At 40.7% G+C, this 20,266-nt stretch overlaps 1 protein-coding gene across 2 annotated transcripts in view; it reads right to left on the minus strand.

Annotated features, from left to right (window-relative positions):
* The window catches only part of LOC131068618 (probable lipid-A-disaccharide synthase, mitochondrial), a 237,992-nt gene that overhangs the window by 15,432 nt on the left and 202,294 nt on the right, over positions 1 to 20,266 (minus strand). For both annotated transcript variants that reach the window (XM_058003850.2, XM_058003849.2), the window contains exon 7: positions 14,144 to 14,370. In XM_058003850.2, the coding sequence (XP_057859833.1) occupies positions 14,144 to 14,370 (227 nt within the window). The remainder of the gene's footprint in view (positions 1 to 14,143; positions 14,371 to 20,266) is intronic.

Raw genomic sequence — 20,266 nt, forward strand, 5'->3', positions numbered from 1 at the left:
TCATTCCTCCTTGAATTTGCCGGTCACTAACAAAATTCTTTCTCCCCCTTTATTTTCATTGGATGCATCTCCTCCTTTGATACCACTTGTTACATCTTCTCAAGTCACAACACTTGAGATGGAGAACTCAACCATCAACTGACACCAATTGAGCATGCAAATCTGATACCATTTGTTAAAACACTCAATTGTAGAAGGATGTGTCAGTGAATACTACTCACCTGTCGGTCAAACTGCATCACCTTCCGTTTGATCCCAAATTATTTTAGAATCAAATGTGATTGTACTATGAATACAACCAGCCAAAAGACAAGTAGATACCCTTAACCATGAAATTCTCTTGGGTATTCATACATCAATTTCCATCATCTGCAGTTTAGGCAATCAGTATACTTCCAAGTTCAAGCATGCCAGCTCAGCATTATAAGCACTCGAACTCCCCCTGAGTCATACGTCTGAGGTTCTCATCTCTGGTCAGGTCCAATACCGGGGCTCCAATCATCTCCATATGCTGGTTGAGCTATGCATGTGTGATTATCTGATGATCTCTTAGCTCCACCATATCCACCACAGACTATGACATGATCCTGGATGTACACAATGCCATACAATGTCATCATCAAGTCATAGATCAAACCGATTAGCCCAAAAAACATGCATGCCTGCATGATCAACAACTAGGCCATCATATTTCATTCAGGTCTTTTCTAATACCACCTGAGACATACACACCTCATTCCATGCTATCGGGGCTAATGCAATGATCTCCATCCTAATTGTCTTACATAACTTGCAAGTATCTAGTACCGGTCCATTATCACTACCAGAGCACCTTCTTGTGACTCCTGACATTTTGTGTCACCTTGTATCTGATTCCAATGGTTATCTTGTCATACATTGACACACCAGTAGTGATCCAACACTGATCTGAAGGTGTGTAGCCAAGGCAGTCACTACACACACTTATCTTCTCATTTCCATCCTTCATACCGGCAACACCTTGTTCTTCCAAGTGTCCTTCACTGAGGGGGTGAATGATAAGTTCAGTGTATTACTCCCCCTAAGATCCTGCATCTCCTCTAAGCCTTAGGAGATATCACCTGTGCGATGAATGCACAGTGCCGGTCCATGGTCTTCTTCCTCCATACCTGCTTGGTCTCATTCTTCTTCCCATTTTCAGGCTTGGGAGCAGGTCTTACCACCTTCTGCTGATGGGTCCTTTCATTTCCGGATTCTGCATCACAATTGGAGGTAGTGCTATAGTAGCACACAACATTCATCCCAACTTCATGATTGGGGAATCTCTTGACATACCGGTTTGATCATCTTCTTCTGGTCATGTTGTTGTGACTAGCAACCGAAACCGGTGGACCTCTTGCTCTTGCAGAGACATTTCTCCTTTGGTTCCATGCAGGTCTATGCTACTCATATCCCTTGTAACTGCTCACACTAAGCATGATTGCTGCACCGGTTGCCATAGGAGTGCATATTCTTCTTCCTGCATTCATAACTTCTATGACCTAATCATCTAAGAAGGCCTTGAAATTTCCTACAGACATTTTGTCGAAAATATGGAAAACTATTCTCTGGAATGTAACAAGAGCATTGCACAATCCGAACGGCATTCGGTTGTATGCATATACACCGTCTTCTACCACGAATAAGGTCTTCAGTTTGTCCTCCTCAGCTATAGAGATTTGGTTGTATCTTGAAAAAGCCGTCCAGGAATGAGTACATCTCATGTCCAACGACCTCCTCAAGGATACTATCTGTAAAGGGTGTCAGAAACGGGTCCTTTATGGTGACCGCATTGAGACACCGAAAATCCACACAAATGCGGATTTGGTTGGCTTCCTTCTTCAGTGAGATCCACTCACTTGTTTCGACCTGGAATACGATGCCTGCCTCCAACTTCCGCTCAATCTCTTCATTCACTCGGGTAGCATAAATTTTATTCATGCAGTATGGTCTCTTCCATATGGGTTGAGCTCCTGGTACCAATGGGATCCGGTGGACACATAGTTCCAGAGGAACTCCCTTTAGGTCTTTATAGGTCCATGCGAACACGTCCTTATACTCCATGAAAATCTTGAAGGCAACCTTCAACACTGGGTCCCAGTCGTCCCCAACTAGAATATTCTTGGGACTTGTTTCATCCCCCAAATTTGTCTCCTTCAGGTTGGGGTCCTCGTACCTTATGGGTCTGTCTTTAGCAAATTGGTGCATTGGGGTGTCACTGACTTGAGCGACCCCTTCCTTCTATTCTCTATACTCAAGTGGGAACATGTCCTCCTCTAATACTTCTATCTACAACATGTGACATGCAGGATGGAAGACTTCATAATCCTCCATCTACCAGTGGAAAAGTCCATTCAGCTAGCCCACCTCATCTTCAAAACAACCCTCCAGCTCTAAAACACCTTCATCATTAGGTTCCATCTTCTATTTACCCTCGTCGATCCCAGAAGGTTCTCCTTTCGATTCGGATTCCCAAGAGGATGCCAACTCCTCACTCACCATCTGCGTCCTTAGGTCGATCACAAATTTCCGACCCCCACTTTCCATGGATAGGGTATTACGCTTCCAGTTGCGGTTTACCCTGGCAGCGATGAGCCATCCTCTCCCAAGGATTGCATCATAACCTTTCTTTTTAAGAGGGATAACTATAAAGTCCAGAATGAAGGGTTGAGTGCCAATGGTTATCCGTTGTGCCATGAGAGTCCTGATTGGCTTAATGTCGTGCTGATCAGCCCCTGCCAGGTTAAATGTCGACTCCCCCAATTTCCTCCATGTTTCTTTAGGGAGCACGTTCACACCAGATCCTCCATCGACAATGGTGTCAGTGAGGATCGCACCTAGTATTCCAACTTCTACTACAACAGGGTGTCTTCTGCTATTCACATCTAGTAGCATTGGATCCACCGAAGAGATGACCGAAATCTCCATGTGGAGTGTCACCGTACGGATAGGCACATCTATGGCCTTTATAATGACCTCCTTCAGTCGTGGCATAGTGCTAAGAAGGTCTCAATTTTTTACGGACACCTTTGTTTGCAATACTTGTTTGAGGATATTTTGTTCGGATTCGACAAAAGTGTAGGTGGCCTCATCTGTTGTTTCCCTTTGCTCCTTCTTCATCTCCCTTTCAACGTCGGCCTTAGCTGCCCGTACCCTCTCCTTTTCCGTACGAGGGTTTGAGTATGTAGCCTTTTTTGCTTGTGCCCATGTGATTGCCAGCGTCTCCTCTTCCTTCGGTCTGTCGATGGTCAACAGGTTCACTCCTGACTTCGGGCGGTTTCCATCATCGTGGTCACCTGGACCGCACCATCTGCACAAGTGTTGCAAACTTTCTCCCTTTGAGCAATGCCTGGCAAAATGGCCCCATTCGCTACAGGCTTGACATTGAATCATTGGTCGGCCTTTTGCATCATACTGTATTTGATGGTTGTTATTGTTGTTTTTCCCTCCCCTCCGGCTACTTTTATAGCCACCGGATGATGCAATTGTGTTGGCCGGCTGTTGTGGGGTGGCCGCTACCGTGGCCGTTGATGGCTGCTCTTGGGTAAGGAGTACTTGTGCACCTCTGGTCTTCATGTTGTATGGGCACTCCTTGGTGGAGTGTCCCAACACTTGACAAATATCGCAGAAGGCCCCTTTTTAGGGCACGTGCCTTTAGTGTGACCTTGCAATCGACACACCATAGTTCCCCTTCATTTTTACTACTACTTCCCTTCATAGCTTTAAATTCCTTCATCATTCGATGCATATCTTTCTATAGGGATTGTACCTTCTTGCTTGATTCCTCGTCACTGCTGCTCCCCTCAGACGAGTCATCATCCGACTTGTTTTTCTTTTTCCGGGACGTTTTTCCTTCACTCTCTATATCCATGGCCCTATTATAGGCATCTTCATAGGACGTAGGGGGCACCGCCACCATTTTCCTCTTCAAGGAGGATTTCAAACCCTTTATGAACCAGCGCTTCTTCAATTCGTCGGCTGGTTGGTTTTCCATCTTCCCTAACAACTCCTTAAGCCGCTAGTTGTATGCCCTCACAATTTCATGTTTATTCTCCATTGTACTATAAATTTCGGCTACGATCTCATTATCGTCCTGAAGCAATTCGAATTCAGCCTGAAACACTTTCTTCAGGTCAGTCCATGTACCGACCTTGGTTTTGTCAACTTCAGAGTACCAATCTATCGCTACTCCCCGTAGCATAGCAGGAAACTGGGTCACCCACTCATCTTGGTTTGTCTGCCCATTGGTAGACCAAATTGTTTCGCACGTTGTACAATGACGTACAGGGTCCTCCGTTCCATCCCCCGTAAACTTCGACAATTTCTGCTACTTCGACATTGCCCTAACTCCTTGTGGTAGCGCGCTTTGAGCGCTCGGTATAGTTGGAATCTGAGATCCACTCTATCCGCTAGGTCCTGTTGGAATCTGAGACCCATGTTTGTTGGTACAAATGGTAAATTAAATACATGAAATAATAATGTACATGACAATGCATACCAGACACGGCAGAAAATATATCTTGATTCGCACATTCAATTATTACAAAGAAGAGACCAAAGATGGTCGGCCAAGGATTACACTAGATCCGACAATACCATCCCCCTTCCTTGACAATACACAACATATTTAGAGGACCCGACCGTCAACCAACCGACACATAACCACCCGAGACTAACAACCCACTCAATACAATTAATTAATACCTTGTCGGATAACAAATATTATCAAACATAACAATAGGCAATTTATGCCGACAACATCATCCCCCCCAAAAGAAAAAAGTCGTCTTCCAGACGACAAGCAAACATCAAGTAATATTCGAGAAGACTAACGACAAACATTGACTTCGACTGGACAACCCCAACTTGTAGTGTACCTGCCAAATCAAATGGGGGTTTGGGGCAACGCCCCCAACAGGGTCAAGGGGCAGCACCCCTCGCAGGGTCCTAGGGTCAACACCAAATTACAATCTTCAAACCCACACAGAATTCCATGGCGTGCATCAATTTTATGCTTTTTTAAGACGTTAGGAACGAGGCCAATGAAGTCAAAATTCTGATCAAGGTGCATTCTCCCGTACGGGAATTGTGTTTTCTGACTTGTTCTTTCGTACAGACTTGTGCTTCTCTCTTGGTTGTACGAAGCATAGGTGTGGGGCTTGAGACTCCCTTCATCCAACTCAAAGCCGATGTCTTCAAGTTTTTGATATATTGCTTCCTTGACCGTACGGTATTCCTCTTGTGGTCCGTACAGATTTCTCTTGGTTGTCGTACCTGTAGCATGGTCGAACGACCTCTCCCTGATTGCATCCCTGTATACTGTACGATGCCTCATGTACGATGTCCGTACAACTTCCATGTATGTCGTACAATGCCTCTTGTGCCATATCCGCCATACGGTTTCATCGTACACCGTACCCTTTTCTCTATGTAGTTTATGTCGTATGCCATACGGGTCGAATGAATGAACTACGCAGTATGGAATGGTGCTCTGTCGTACGAAATGGTGCTTTGCCCCTGTGCGTTGACTGTATTTGTTGACCGTACAATGTACGGTATTTCTGCTTCTTCACCTACACCGTACGGATTCGACTTCTCCTGTGGTTGGATGGGAATGTTCCTTCCCTCTCTCGATTTTGTCTTGCTGTCAAGTCTGCTTCCCCGACTCTCGCTTGACCGTATGGATCTCCAACACTCGGCTTCTCTAGTTTGTACAATGTAGCTGGGGCTCTTAGCTTCGTTTGGTAACCTCATCACGTCGACGCAACCTGGACCCTCAGGAGCCAACTTGCTCTTGTTTGCTCTGAACCGTACGATTGAATTGCTTTCGGCTGATGTGAACCGTTTAGCGTATAGTATTAACTTCTTCGGGGCATCTCCACCAGGCTCTACAACATCCAATTTCAAATCCTCGCCGAATGAATCTTCTTTGTACACCTTAGATACTTCCCCATTCCCACTCGGCAGCCTCTGTTCGTACAGCCTAGACACACCAACATCGGATGTGCACAGATGAATATCGTACGACGAACTTTGTACTTCCTCAATTTAGCCAATTTGTAGCATGTTACAGTCGGGGTGGAAAACTTCATAATCTTCCATCTACTAGTGGAATAATCCATTAAGAGAACTCGTATCATCTTCAGAGCAATCTTCTAGTTTGAGCACCCCTTCATCGTTGGGTTTCATGCCTTTCCTTACTCCGTCCATACCTAACTCTCCACCCTCAGACTCGAGGGTGCTAGTTTTTCACTCACCGCCTGGTTCCTCAAGTCAATGACGTGCTTCCTACCGTCACTCTCGATCGAGAGTGTGTTTCGCTTCCAATTATGATTCGCCTTGGCAATAACCAACCATCCCCTCCTGAGGAGTGCATCGTACGCCTTCTTCTGAAACTGGATAACTACAAAGTCCAAGAAAAATTGTTATGTCCCAATCATTACTTTTTGTGCCAGCAATGTTCCCAACGGGTGGATGTCGTGCTGGTCGGCACCTACCAAGTGGAAGGTTGGCAGCCAAAGCTTCGGCTTCCCCAGACATTTCGATGTGTCTTTTGGCAGTACATTTACTCCCAAGCCTCCATCGACAATGGTGTTTGTCAACTTCTTCCCCATTATTTCCATCTCAACGATCGCCGACTTCCTCCAGATGCTCACCGTCAACAACATTGGATCACTGGACTCATTCCCTTTGGCTAATGGTTTTCCCGTTAGTTCCTCCTCATGTGGCTTACATTGGTTCTGGAAGACTGTGTCGTCATTGACTATGTTGGCAATTGCCATTCTCAGTTGCGGCATAAATTGAAGAAGGTCTGCCACCTTGATGGGTACGGTTGTTTGTAGCACTTGTTGGACTATGTTCTTCTCTGACTCCCGCAATGACATACTTGCAGTTCCATTGGAAGTTGCTTGTTCCTTCGCCAACACTTGTTCTACTTCGGCTTGTTCCTTTTCCGTACCAGAGTTTGAATACATTGCCTTCTTTGTTTGTGCTCTTGTGATTGCCAAAACTACGTCCTCTTGTTCCTCCACGTCCAGCATATTAATACCCTTCTGATTCGGGCAATTGGTGTCTTCATGGTCACCTGGTCCACACCATTTGCACAATAATTGTATGTTGTCTTTCCTATTATGTCAGTCTCTCACAAAGTGTCCCCATTCACTACATTGTCAACACTGTATGATAGGACGTCCTTTGGAGTCGTACTGTATTTGGTTTCGCCCTCGTTGATTTCCATAACCACTTGGCGATACATTCTGTGATTTCGATGGGCTAGACTCTCCCTGTGTGAAAAGTACTTGTGTACTTCTCATCTTCAAATTGTACGGGCACTCGTTCATTGAATGCCCCAGCACTTGGCAAATTTCACAAAACATATTTCTAGGACAATTAGCTTTCGTGTGCCCCTCCCTTTTGCACTCAATACACCATAGTTCATTACTTTCATTGCTGGTTCCTTTCTCAGCCTTCAATTCTTTCATCATTCTCAACATATCCCGTCGAAGGGCTCGTACAGTTTTAGATTCTTCGTCACTACTACCTTTGGTGCTCTCATCATCATTGGTCTTCCTCTTCTCTCGGGAGGAGGTTTTATTTTCACTCTCGATATCCATCGCTGGATTGTACGCATCGGCGTATGGGGACGGAGGCACTACTTTCATCTTCTTGCGCAGTGAGGGTATCAATCCCTCCGTGAACCACCTCTTCTTCAACTCATCGGCTGGCTGGTTTTCCATCTTGTTCAACAATTCTTTGAGCCTACGGTTGTAAGCGCGTACACTCTCATTTTTCCCTTGCTTAGTATTATAGATTTCGACCACGATCTCATTATCATCCCTCAAGAGTTTGAATTCTTCCTGGAACGCCTTCTTCAGATCACTCCATCTCGTCTTGTGCTGGGCGTCGAGGTCTGTGTACCAGTCAATGGCAATCCCCCGAAGGGTGGTGGGAAATGCCTTCCGCCAGTAGTCCCTGTCATCTTGGCCATTTGCCTCCCAAATGGTTATGCATGTTTTGGAATGCTGTACCGGGTCAAATACCACCTTGCAGGCATAGTCCCTTGTGTACAAGGGACTAAGAAGGTTGTATGGGCAAGCAAAAGATGTACGTGAAGGTAGTTTGCATCAGGCCGTACGGGCTCAATATAGGAGACAGCTTGGCAAGTTGTACACGCAGAGAAGGCAGAGAGTGTTATTATGCAGATCCGGTTACTACTGAGAGGGGGGGGGGGGTGAATCAATAGTAAAACAATTTTGCAATACTTCAAAAAATTGTACCGGTAAGTACTCGAACAATCTTCTTGAGCAGATTTACCAAACCATTCACTCAAGTGTTCATCATTATACAAACAATGTAAAGATATTGAATGCACAAATAAACAATGCAATCACCATATGAACACAAAGATTTTTCACGTGGAAACCCAAATGGGAAAAACCACGATGGGAATTAGCACCCACAAAATATTTGCACTCTTCTGGAATGCGCCTGATTAAAGCCCTAGCCTGGTTAAGAGCAGACCCTGTTAGGAGTCACTCGGTTAAGGGATTTTACCTTAGCCCTATTAGGAGTAACCTTGTTAGAGGATTTTGAACTCAAGTTAATGAGCCACTCGGTGAAGGGATTTACAATGTAAGACCTGTTAGGATCTACCCAGTTAAGGGATTTCAAACCGCTGTAAATATTAGGGAACAACAGAGCAAATGATCTGATCACAACACTTCCTTGCTTGCTAGTACAGATCCTTTTCAACACAACTCTGCTACACACATGCAAACACTTCAATCTGGTTCGGCAACACCTCTCAAACTACCGACATAAAAATGAAAGATCCCTGATGGATCCCCTTGCTGATCTGCTGTAATTTTTAAAATAATAAACTATATTTTCCTGTGATTTTGCTGATGGTCTTACAGAATAGAGAGAAGTTGCAGAATGTTTGGTTTCTTTTTGTATTTTTTTGAATATATAAGCAAGTAATGAATAAAGAACAGCAAATAAGGAAGGAAGCTGAAACAAGTAAGAACATTCAATTAAATCAGAATTGATACAAATCGTACTAGGCAGATTTTTGATTTATAATATCCAGATTATTCCCTATGCACTGGGGATGTGCTTACATCCAATAATGGCGCCAACTGAAGGGTAGATGATGAACACAAACCAAGAACACCAGCTATGGCTGAATGAAAGTCTTCACCACTTCTAGCGTAAAGTGTACCTTCTGTAATGGTGGCATCAAGCTGAAACAATCACGCCCCAGCTGGGAAATTCAACCACCCTGCTGAAACCCTCACCAAGCAATCTGAATCTTCACAAGGAATAGCACATACACTTTGACCAATAATGCCAATGCCAAAAGAATCCACTGCCAATCAATAGCTGAGGGCTACGTCCCAGCCAGTACCAATCATGGTGTTTGCGTCCCAGATTGAAGAATTGCTCTACCAGAGCAATATCGCACCAAACAAGTTTTCAATATGTAAAAGATAATGAGAAATTAGGTTTCCTTCTCCTTATATCTCTTTCCTTCCAAATCGAACCCTAAAGATATATGAAAAGTGCGCTTTAATATGAAGTCATATTTCCCAATATTGGGCGCCCAAGTATAGAAAAAACACCACTTTTTCAATATAAAATAACTCCAAGCGCCAAAAGGACCCTGGCAAGTGAAAATCATTTAGAAAAGTTCAAGACCTTTCCAACGAGCTATAACACATGGGCATACGAATCCAGATGAAGCCAAAAACCCCTTATTACTCCGAAATGGCTATAGACATAGCCTTATTTAAAATATTAAAACGCTAACTTAGGAAATATTTAAATATATTAAAAATATAACCCAAATAGCTACAAAAAGCTCGAAACACACCGAAAGCCTGAAACTGAACCTGTCACCTGTCCGTGACTGATGTCGGAAATCATGGATCAACTGGCAGTCTCATTCCTAAAATCTAGGGATGCTCCTAGAAACTAGGAAACACAGCCAAATCTCCTAAAACTGAAACCATCTGAAAGGTCATGAATAACCTCACGACTGGCAATTGTCACGACCTCCTAAAATTTAGGGATATCCCCTAAAATCTAGGAACTGCTCCAAACTGGCTCCAAACTGCCTGTAAAGCCAAAATCCAGTCACTATATGCACTAAATGAGTCCCAATCAACCTCTGCTAGCCTATGAGACTCCAATGATAGGCCAACTTCTCCGTCTCTAATGTCCACTCTAGAAAGGGGGCATGACAAAAAACTCTTCTCCAACTAGCCCTAAATACACTTTTCAGTAAGGTCGGCTACATAACCCTAACTACATTCAAAATACAATGAATTTACATTATAGATCATTACAACAAATTTCTAGACAATTTCCACCGTTGAATGATCACCGCACATCTATTTGATAAGCAATCAAACCCTTGTCACATTCTACTAAGCACTTTGTTGTTTCCCAAGAAATCTGATCCTTGTATGCGCTCAAACACAATCTTATCATTACACAAATTCTGACACGTCATCACTAAGTTATGATCATGATAAGATCCACTGCCAAACCTTAAATCATTACCGGTTCAAGATTTGTTACTGGCATACATTCTTCTTCACAGTGTTCATGACAGTCAATCATAACTCACTCAATACACTGAATCTGCTGATGTGGTTTGGAACATAGGTGCATGTTCCTGTCTTCAACACTCCTGTAAAACCGCAACGTCTAACTCTTCACCAATCGTCCGTACCACTCACTTGATCATCGCTTTGTTCCTGTTTACCAGTTTACAACAACTTAGCAGTTTTGTTGTCTAATACATTCCTCTATTGGTTAGGCTATACCGGTAGGTCTAGATAACTTAGATAGCTAAGCAAACATGGTTGCCATCAATGACAACACAAATAAAGTCATCAAACAACTTACAACTATATCATCATCATCTAGCCAACAATCTCCATCAACTTTACCGGTAATCTTCATCTCATCAACATCTCCATATGCCAACAATCTCCCCATCATTATCTTCATCAGTTATGCCAACAGAGAGAACTGTACAGTTGGTTAAACACTGTGAAATCTCCATTTTGTGGCTCCATCAACAATGTTTTTGGCCTCTTAAAAAAATCAGAAAAATGATGTGCACAATAATATGCGCTACCCTGGGACCCCACGAGGGGCACTACCCTTCGAACCTACAAGGGGCGCTGCCCCTTGACCCTGTTGGGGGAGTTACCCCCATTTGATTTGGCAGGTACACTACAAGTTGAGGTTGTCCAGTACAAGTCATTGCCTACATCATTTTTCTGATTTTGGGGGGACGATGTAGTTGATATGCAATGCCTATCGTTATATTTGATAATATTTGTTATCTACCAATGTAATAGTTGTTTGTACTACTTTTGGGTAGTTAATGTGTCGATTGGTTGACGGTTGTGGTGTTCTCAGCAACCGTCGGGTCCTTTAAATAAGTTGTGTATCGCCAAGGAAGGTAGTGAGGTATAGTCAGGTCAATTGTAATCCTTGGTCTACCATCTTTGGTCTTCTTCTCTGTAATAATTGCATGTGCGAATAAAGATATATTTTACTGTTGTGTCTAGTACGCGTTGTCATGTATATTATTATTTCTTGTATTTAATTTATCAGTTGTAGCGGTAAACACGACAACATAATAACATTTATAAATCAAAATCTAGATTTTAAATCTAAAATCATTGAATCAATGATCATTCATCGAATCATCATAGAACTAAGAACATAGCATCAAACGAATCAAATCAAATCATAATAGAATAAGAACATAGGATAGCATCATGATCAAATGAATCAAATGAGAGTTCAAATTTCAATTTCATACATTCATATACCGATATCATATTTCATATGAATAATAATAGTGCTTCCATTGATTGAAATAAAAAAATTAATCATAAATATTGATATTAAAATTTAATTTAATAATTAAATTATTGATTCCATTGATTATCATTGCAATCAAAAATAGATTTTATAAAAAAAATTGTTTTTTAATGCGTCTTGCCATTGGAAACAGTCGTCTGTGCCCAAGATGGTTGGGCGATGACTTGGTCGTCCCCAGCTATCTTGAGGACGGTCAACGGTCTCCAACCAAATCATTGTCCATTTCCGAGTTTTCGGGATGGTTTCCACAAATTTTGCTTGATCAGGGACTACTTGGAAACATTTCCGGCCATCCTCTGTCCCCGAAACCGTTTCCATTCCCGAAACCTGTGTCTTTAGGGTGTAAACATGTTTCCAGGTAACACTGGAAAATCCCCATTTTCGGGTGGATTGGGGAAGAGAAAGAATCAAGCTTTCACATGTCTTGGTGCGTGTAAAGAGGAATGGGGAAAGAGACCTCTTGAGGCACCCATTTTGTAAAATTGAAGAAACACCACCTTAAGCGCCCTCCTAGAGAAGTTGAAGAATCATCTATTGGCAATTGTTGCATTTCTTGATTGACATGCGTTTCTCTCCAAGAAGGGGCATGGGATTTCCAAGAGGCACAAGAATTCTATAAAAGGGAGGCTTGGGCTAGTGGTTACACATTCGGAGTTGAGTTCTTCTCTTCAAAGATAAAGAGTAGTAAGAAGTGTAGAAGAGTAATTTGTAGCTCTAGTTTGCAAAGTTGTAAAACCTAAGTGGCTAATATTTTGTAATTAATGAATTTGTATTTCATTTTATTAAGAAATAGAAGGCAAGTTGCTTCTTGTAAATTTGATTTATTCTCTTTGTTATGCTATGCATGAATAGTGGGTGAAGTAATGCTCATCTAATGTAACAGAGCATGTGTTTGGGGTGTGTTAGGGGAGAGCCCTTCATCAATTCTTCACTTTGACAAATGTATTTAAGAACTTCCTTTCATTGTACCTAAAAAACAATAAAAAAGATAACAAAACACAGACCAACAAGGACAGAATTTGAAAAAAGACCGTTGGCTTTGACACAAACACGATTTTAACTTGAATTTTGTCATCATACAAAAAATTCCAAATGGTTCGTATGGGTACAACACAAAGTTTGGCTCTCAATTCTACCTTCATTATGTTCAAATTTAACTGATGCAAAAAGGAAAACAAAGATTCCCACGGTGCAATGACCATTTGTAGGTGTTAGGTGCTTGTTGAACTTGTAATGTCCCAATTTGTCCATTTGACATAGTGAAAACTTGTAATTGATTGGATATTTGTGGCATGGGGAACAAAAGCTTACTCTTCTGGGATTTTCTTCCATTTTCAAGGTTTTTCCAGGTGTATGTGTGTTCACAACATTTTCATGGTTTTTTTGGTACCTGTGTGTGTGTTAGATTGTTTTCCACGTTCTACTGTATTGTTGAACATTCAAAACGGATATTTGAAAACACTCTTAAGCAAGAATTCAATTGTTAAAAGGTTTTGTGTAGAGTTGACAAAATAGAATCTGTAAATGGAGATTGTTTAGGGAATGTTTCTAACATTTTACAGATCAGATATCTAGCCTCAATTATGCTCATTACTCAATAAGATCCACTCATTCAATACACAGATTTTTCCACCTTGATCAAGTAGAAAATTATCCTATTAATTGTAGACAATGTGCACAATAACTGTCAACCAGCAACAATGTGCACAGGTCTACTCAATCATATTTGATCCACCTTAAGTTTAATTTAGAAATCCACTTTTGGTTTAATTTATAAATCATTAATTCTAGAGAAAACAACTTACTAAGCATATTTTGGAATGCATTAAGGATTCTCATGAACAAAGATATCAAGCACATTACAGACCACTCATAGACAGTCGGACAGACCAAGGTAGCCCATAGAAAAAATTGAGTCACAAAGGTTGAAAGATTCAAATTTCTTAACAGGGTGCTGTTCTATCTTGTATTAGCTCTTAAGAAAGGCAGATTATTTTTCAGACTTGAGGTTGTAACATGTAATATTTATTGGCAAAATGCATATATTTTTTAGAGCAGCATATTATATTCATGTTTCAAAAATGACTAAATTCGGTCAACTGACTGTAAGGTACAGCCAGCCAAGATACCACATGTAAAGGGAGTGTGAATTACAGCATTGAGAGATTTCACATTGATTATCATCTTTCAGAAAATTAAAATGGGAATAACAGGAAGAAACCTTATCATGATAGCTAGTCGTGAGGGGGTACATTCTGAGAAAAGAGCTTCTGGAAGAACTGTAGAATCCATCAGAATATTCGGCAATGATATATAGCTTAATTTGGTCCGAAATTGAATCAACCACTCAGTTAGCAGACTGGCACGATATGCAACAACACAAGGCAATCGAGCCAGTTGCAATTGAAGAACTGCTGTGCCTGATGTGCTTAGAGCAGCAATGCTTGCCTGTACACACTTGACTTGTCAATTAAAACAAAATATGTAGATCCGCTATAGCATTATCCATTCCATACTTCAAACTTTTTCTGTTAACTGAAAACCTAATTAAACATTACAATAAAAAAATGAGTCAGAGAGGAACAAACAGGAATGTTCACAAACACAAACCTTTCTACAGTAAAGAACAGCAGAAAAAATCCACCAATTAGATAAACCCAAAATTCATAAGAATGGAAAAAATTTGAAATTTGCTTAAAAACCCCTTCTTCCCTTTCTCTTAGATGCTATAGAAGGCATATTGCCATATATAATCCATGATTGCACTCTTTCATAATCTTTATAATACATGACCTGTAGTTACACAAATAGCATCAAAAGGGATACATTTCTATATGTTTCTGGAATGACAGCTAGGGAATGAGGGACTATTCCCAAATAACATAAAATTTGGTAACAAAAAATAGTAGGTTTATATTATAAACCCCTGAATAGAAGTGTGATCAGATGGCCAGAAAATACAATCATGTAGGAAAATAGTCACATGCATCAATGTCAGCGGAGTTACGCAGACCGATAGAAGTGTACAAATTTAAAAGTGGATATAATGTGAAGAGCAATTTCCCCAAAGAAACCCTATTCAAGCAACTATGAAATAAAAAAGAATGTCATGAAAAATCTTCGTGAAGGGACTAACATTGTGACTGCAATGTTCTTTTAGGATCAACTTTACAATCTGATTAGGTCATCACTTTAACCAAAGTTACAAGACTCGCCTAGAGTTGGTGAGTCCTAAGGCAAGCCACACTTGGAGAGTTTGGGAGACTCGGTAGCTGAGTACTAGACAAACTCGCTGACTCTAGATGAGTCCCAGCCAGAAGACTTGGTCATGGTTGGGTGTTTCAAAAAGGAAAAAAAATATAAAAAAATAAAAACCGATTTATTTAAAATTTTCTGTTTTATATTTGTCTCCTACACCCTATAACCAACTTCATTTCAGTTTCAAGACAAAAGAGAACGAAAAAAAAGAGTTTTGAGCCAAAATTAGATTGTGTTAAAGGGAAACCAGCAAGGAGCTTGAGCAAAAATCAATGGTTGAATCACATTTGGGCAGGTTTGTAGCTACTTTTAGTGCATCTAGAGGAGTCTACAAACGATTGGGATGAGCTCACCATTGATTTCAAGTAAGATTTGCTCCAATGACAACCTACTATTGCTCCAATATCAGACTCAGTTTTGACATGTGGAGGTCTTATAACTGTCGTTAGCGTACAATGCCTATTGTTATGTTTGATAATATTGGTTATTCGACAATGTATTAATCGTCAAAATTAAGTTTGTTGTCACTCTTCGGTAGTTTAATGTGTCGGTTGATTGATGGTTGTGTTTCTCTTGGCAAATGTCGGGTCCTTTAAATATGTTGTGTACCGTCAAGGAAAGTAATATGATAGAGTCAAATCAACTATAATCCTTGGCCGACCATCTCTGGTCTTCTTCTTTGTAATAATTTCATGTGCGAATAAAGATATATTTTACTCTTGTATCTGGTATGCATTGTCATCTGTATTATTACTTCTTATATCTAATTTATCAAATATAGTAGTAAACAAAAACCATCAAGGGTTCACAAGTATTGGTCAAGTGAACCTAGATATGTGTCACAATCAAGAGATTCAAAATCGTATACATAGAGTCCTCTAGGTCTAGAGTTGAATTTTACAAACACACAAGAATCACCTTCAACCCACATGAAATGACTCTACTCAACACATACACATAAACATATACCAACTTATAAACTAATCAAACCCACTCATGTTTGTTAATTTTAAAATCAGATTAACAGAATGCAGATATAAGACAATTCAATCAAATTTGCACAACATATACCCTAGGAAAGGCCCTCCAACATGAGGGAGAAAAACCCAGCAACAAATGTCTCTTATTATATTAATCAATAGCAAGATGCCTTTACAAAAATCACTTCACCCCTTGAAGTTAGATGTATGAAACTATCCACACTTGACGTTACACGAACTATTGGTGGTGATATTCGATCTGCTGTGTAAGATTGAACTGCAGTGAATATTATTTGCAGAGATGGCCCACTCGCAGAGTACTCGGCGAGTTTTTTTAAAAACTCGCTGAGTTTTCAAGCTCTGCAAGTAAAGAAGACTTTTACTCGCCGAGTTTTCGGCAAGTTTTTGACAAAAACTTGCTGAGTCCGAGACAAAAACTCGGCTGCTACAACATAATAGAGAAAAACGGCAAAAACACATTTTATTTCATCATTTTACCTTGGGTTTACTGTTGAGAAGGGGGAAGAGTGACTCAACACTCTTGCAAGGTGATTTCCAGCTATTCTTGCCATTTCCAAGTGGATTTGAAGTGGTTTTTCAAGAAAAATCAGATTCCCAGGTTGGCTTTTTTATATTTTTTCTGTGTTTTTTAAAACATTTTGTTTATTTTTTGTTGCATCTAGATGAATTAGAAATCATTCCTAAGTAGTCTAAAATCTTTTTAAGTTATTTGAACAGGATTTAACACTAGTTTTGACAAGTTTTGTTGAAATTCTCACTATTTTTTTGAAGAATCTCTAGTTTTCAAAAAAAAATCAAACCCTAATAGTTATTTTTTTTAACTTTGAATGATGTCTAAATTTTTTTCAACTAATCTGGATAGTTTGCTAAATTCTTTAACTAAAATGTTAACTCTTTTTTTTCACTTTGTATGTGTAGGTTAACTAAGCATTAATTATGACAAGTTCTGATTGGCCACTAGAACCATGCCCATTTGGATATATAGGCACCCGTCCTAAAGGTGCTAGAGATAGAACTTGGAGGTATGCCTATGAGGGACCGGATCCTGGGACAGTTATTTGCATAAAGTGTGAAAAAATACTTCATGGAGGCATCAACCGCCTCAAATACCACCTTGCAGGCATAGACAGGCATGATGCTAGAGAATGCCAAGAGACCAATCCTGAAATAAAAAGATAAATGAATGCCCTACTTGCAGCTGGGGAAGAGAAGAAATTGCAAAGGGAGAGGGCAAAGTTAGCCATGAGATCAACCATAGCTGAATCTCAAGGTGCTTCTATTGACATTGAAGAAGAACAAGAAGCACTTGAGGGCATAGTGGACTCTCGATGTGGGCCACATATCCGCAAACCCACCACCACCTCGCCCATCGCTTCTACTTCCTCTAGTAGAGTACCTGGGGCTGGCAAGGTCACTGTTGCATCACAATCAGGGTCCATAGGTGATTATTTTGTGCCCAGGAACACACCTGGAGCATAACCATTATTAGAGGCCACTGGATGGAATAGGGAGGCACATGAGAAACCAACATTGCAACAACTGATTTTTGGTACTTCAACAACATTCCATTCAATGTGGTAGACAATCCTTATTGGCTAAATTTGGTGACTACAATGACAGTTGCAGGAAAGGGGTACAAGGCCCCTTCTCACAAGGATTTGAGTGGGAGGTTAGTAAGTTACTAAATAGTCCACTTGATTTCATTTTTAATTGTTTTTTAGATTTCTTGTTTATTAAATCAAAATTGTGTACTAAGACCTAATTTCACTTTGTTCTTGTAGGTTGCTCACAAATGCAGTTGCTAGGGCAAAAGAAGTGGTGGTGGACCAAAAAAATGAATGGGCAAAATATGGCTGCACCATTCTTTCTAATGGGTGGACAGATGGCAAGAACCGCAACATCATTAATATTTTGGTTGCTTGCAAGGAAAATAAGTGATATTGAAATCGGTTGATGCCTCCAGTAAGGTGAAAAATGCAGAAACATTGGTTGGAATGTTGGAGCACGTTGTCATGGAGGTGGGAGTAGAGAATGTGGTGCAAATCATCACAGATAATGCAACAGCATATGTGGCAGTAGGTAGAATCCTTTTGAATTATCACCTTTAGCAATATTTTCATTTGTTGTGGCTTTGTTTTTCTTGGTTGGATCTTTCTTACGAATAACTTCTTCTTTTGCAGGTAGAATCCTCCAAGAGAGGCACCCCACTTTGTTTTGGACACCTTGTGCAACACATGTCCTTGACCTTGTTTTGGAGGACATAGGGAAACTTGAGTGGATGACTCCAGTTGTGGAAGATGCAAGGAGGATCATGAAATATATTTACAATCACCCTTGGGTTCTACATTTGATGAGAGAGCACACCAAAGGGAAAGATTTGGTGAGAGCTGGTGTCACAAGGTTTGCAACGATTTTCTTGACGTGGCAAAGCATTCTTGCTACATTGAATTCTTTGAAACAAATGTTTGTGAGTGAAGCATGGCTAAACTCACCTTATTCAAAGAAGGTTGAAGGAGAGGCTGTCACATGCATAGTCTTCAATAGCCAATTTGCACAAAGGGCTGCAAAGATTGGAAGGTAACTTCAAAACTTTAATTTTTAATTATTCTTGATTCAAGTCTCTCATTATGAATTTGTAACTTCATTAATTCATCTTTTTGTAATTTGTATTTTTCAATTGTAGGTGTCAGAGCCCTTGGTTAGAGTTCTCCGCTTGATGAATGGGGATAAAACCCCAATGGGGTATATTTATGAGGCCATTGATAGGGCCAAGGAGTATCAAAAATTACAATAGGGATAGACTCAAATTTGATCCCATTTGAGAAATTATTGATAAGAGGTGGAACAATCAACTCCACCAACCCATTCATGCAGCAGGGTACTTCCTCAACCCTTGTTTTAAGTTCGGGGGTTCTTACTCAAATCCTAATGGAGAGGTCATGGAGGGCCTCACTACATGCATTCAGAGGATGGTACCCGATGTTGAGGAGAAAGACCTCATTGTGGGCGAAATCCAAAATTATGAGGAAGCAAGGGGTAAGCTATTCTCTTTAGAGCTAGCTAGGAGAGGTAGAACCACTCAATCCACAAGTATAACATTTGCCATTTGGATTTTGAGATCTAAAGTGATTGATAAATTGATAAATTATGTTTTCTCTTTTCTCTTTACTTTCTAACTTTTCAATTTTTTTTAATTTTGCAAATGCTTGGTGGAAAAATTGGGGTGGAAACACCCCACATCTCAAAAAATTTGCCCTCAAAATCTTATGTTAGCCTTGTAGTTCATCCAATTGTGAGCGCAATTGGAGCTTGTTTGAAGCAATCCACACGAAGAAGAGGAGCAAGTTAGCGCAAAAACGCCTCAATGACCTTGTCTTCGTGCAATATAATCTTCGACTACGCGTAAGGTAGAGAAAGTAAAAGGTGGTCCAATCGACTTGGATGATATAGATCCTTACACTGATTGGACATCACTAGAGCAGCCTCCATTGTTTTCCGAGGATGACATCACTAATTTGGAGAGGCAGGCTATGGAGGAGGGGGGTAGATTTCGTTTCATGCTGGATGACATTGAGGAGGAAGAGGATGAGGATGAGGAGTCATTGCCAGTGCCAAAAGTAGGTGGAGACATAGCTTCATCCAGGATGGAGAACGAGCCAACCATACCGAGCAAGGAGGCACAACCATGCCCACTGCAGACTTCTAGGACTAGACCCTCTAGTTCTACCTCTCCCCTAGTTTTTGCTAGAGATGGGAAGAGGAAGTTGTAATTGTAATGATGTAGACCCAGCAACAAATGTCTCTTATTATATTAATCAAATAGCAAGATGTCTTTACAAATATCACTTCACCCCTTGAAGCTAGATGTATGAAACAATCCACACTTGATGTTACACGAACTGTTGGTGGTGATATTCTATCTGTTGTGTAAGATTGAACTGCTGTGTATGATATTCGATATGCCTTGAATGTGTGGACTATGATTGTGTGTGTATATTGATTGCCAAGGAGGGGAGAATTGATCTCCCTTTATAACCGAGCAAAGGTAACTCATCAAGAGTCGACTTCCTTCGAACCAAGACAAC

The sequence above is a fragment of the Cryptomeria japonica genome, chromosome 3 (assembly GCF_030272615.1).
Source record: "Cryptomeria japonica chromosome 3, Sugi_1.0, whole genome shotgun sequence".
NCBI lineage: Eukaryota > Viridiplantae > Streptophyta > Pinopsida > Cupressales > Cupressaceae > Cryptomeria > Cryptomeria japonica.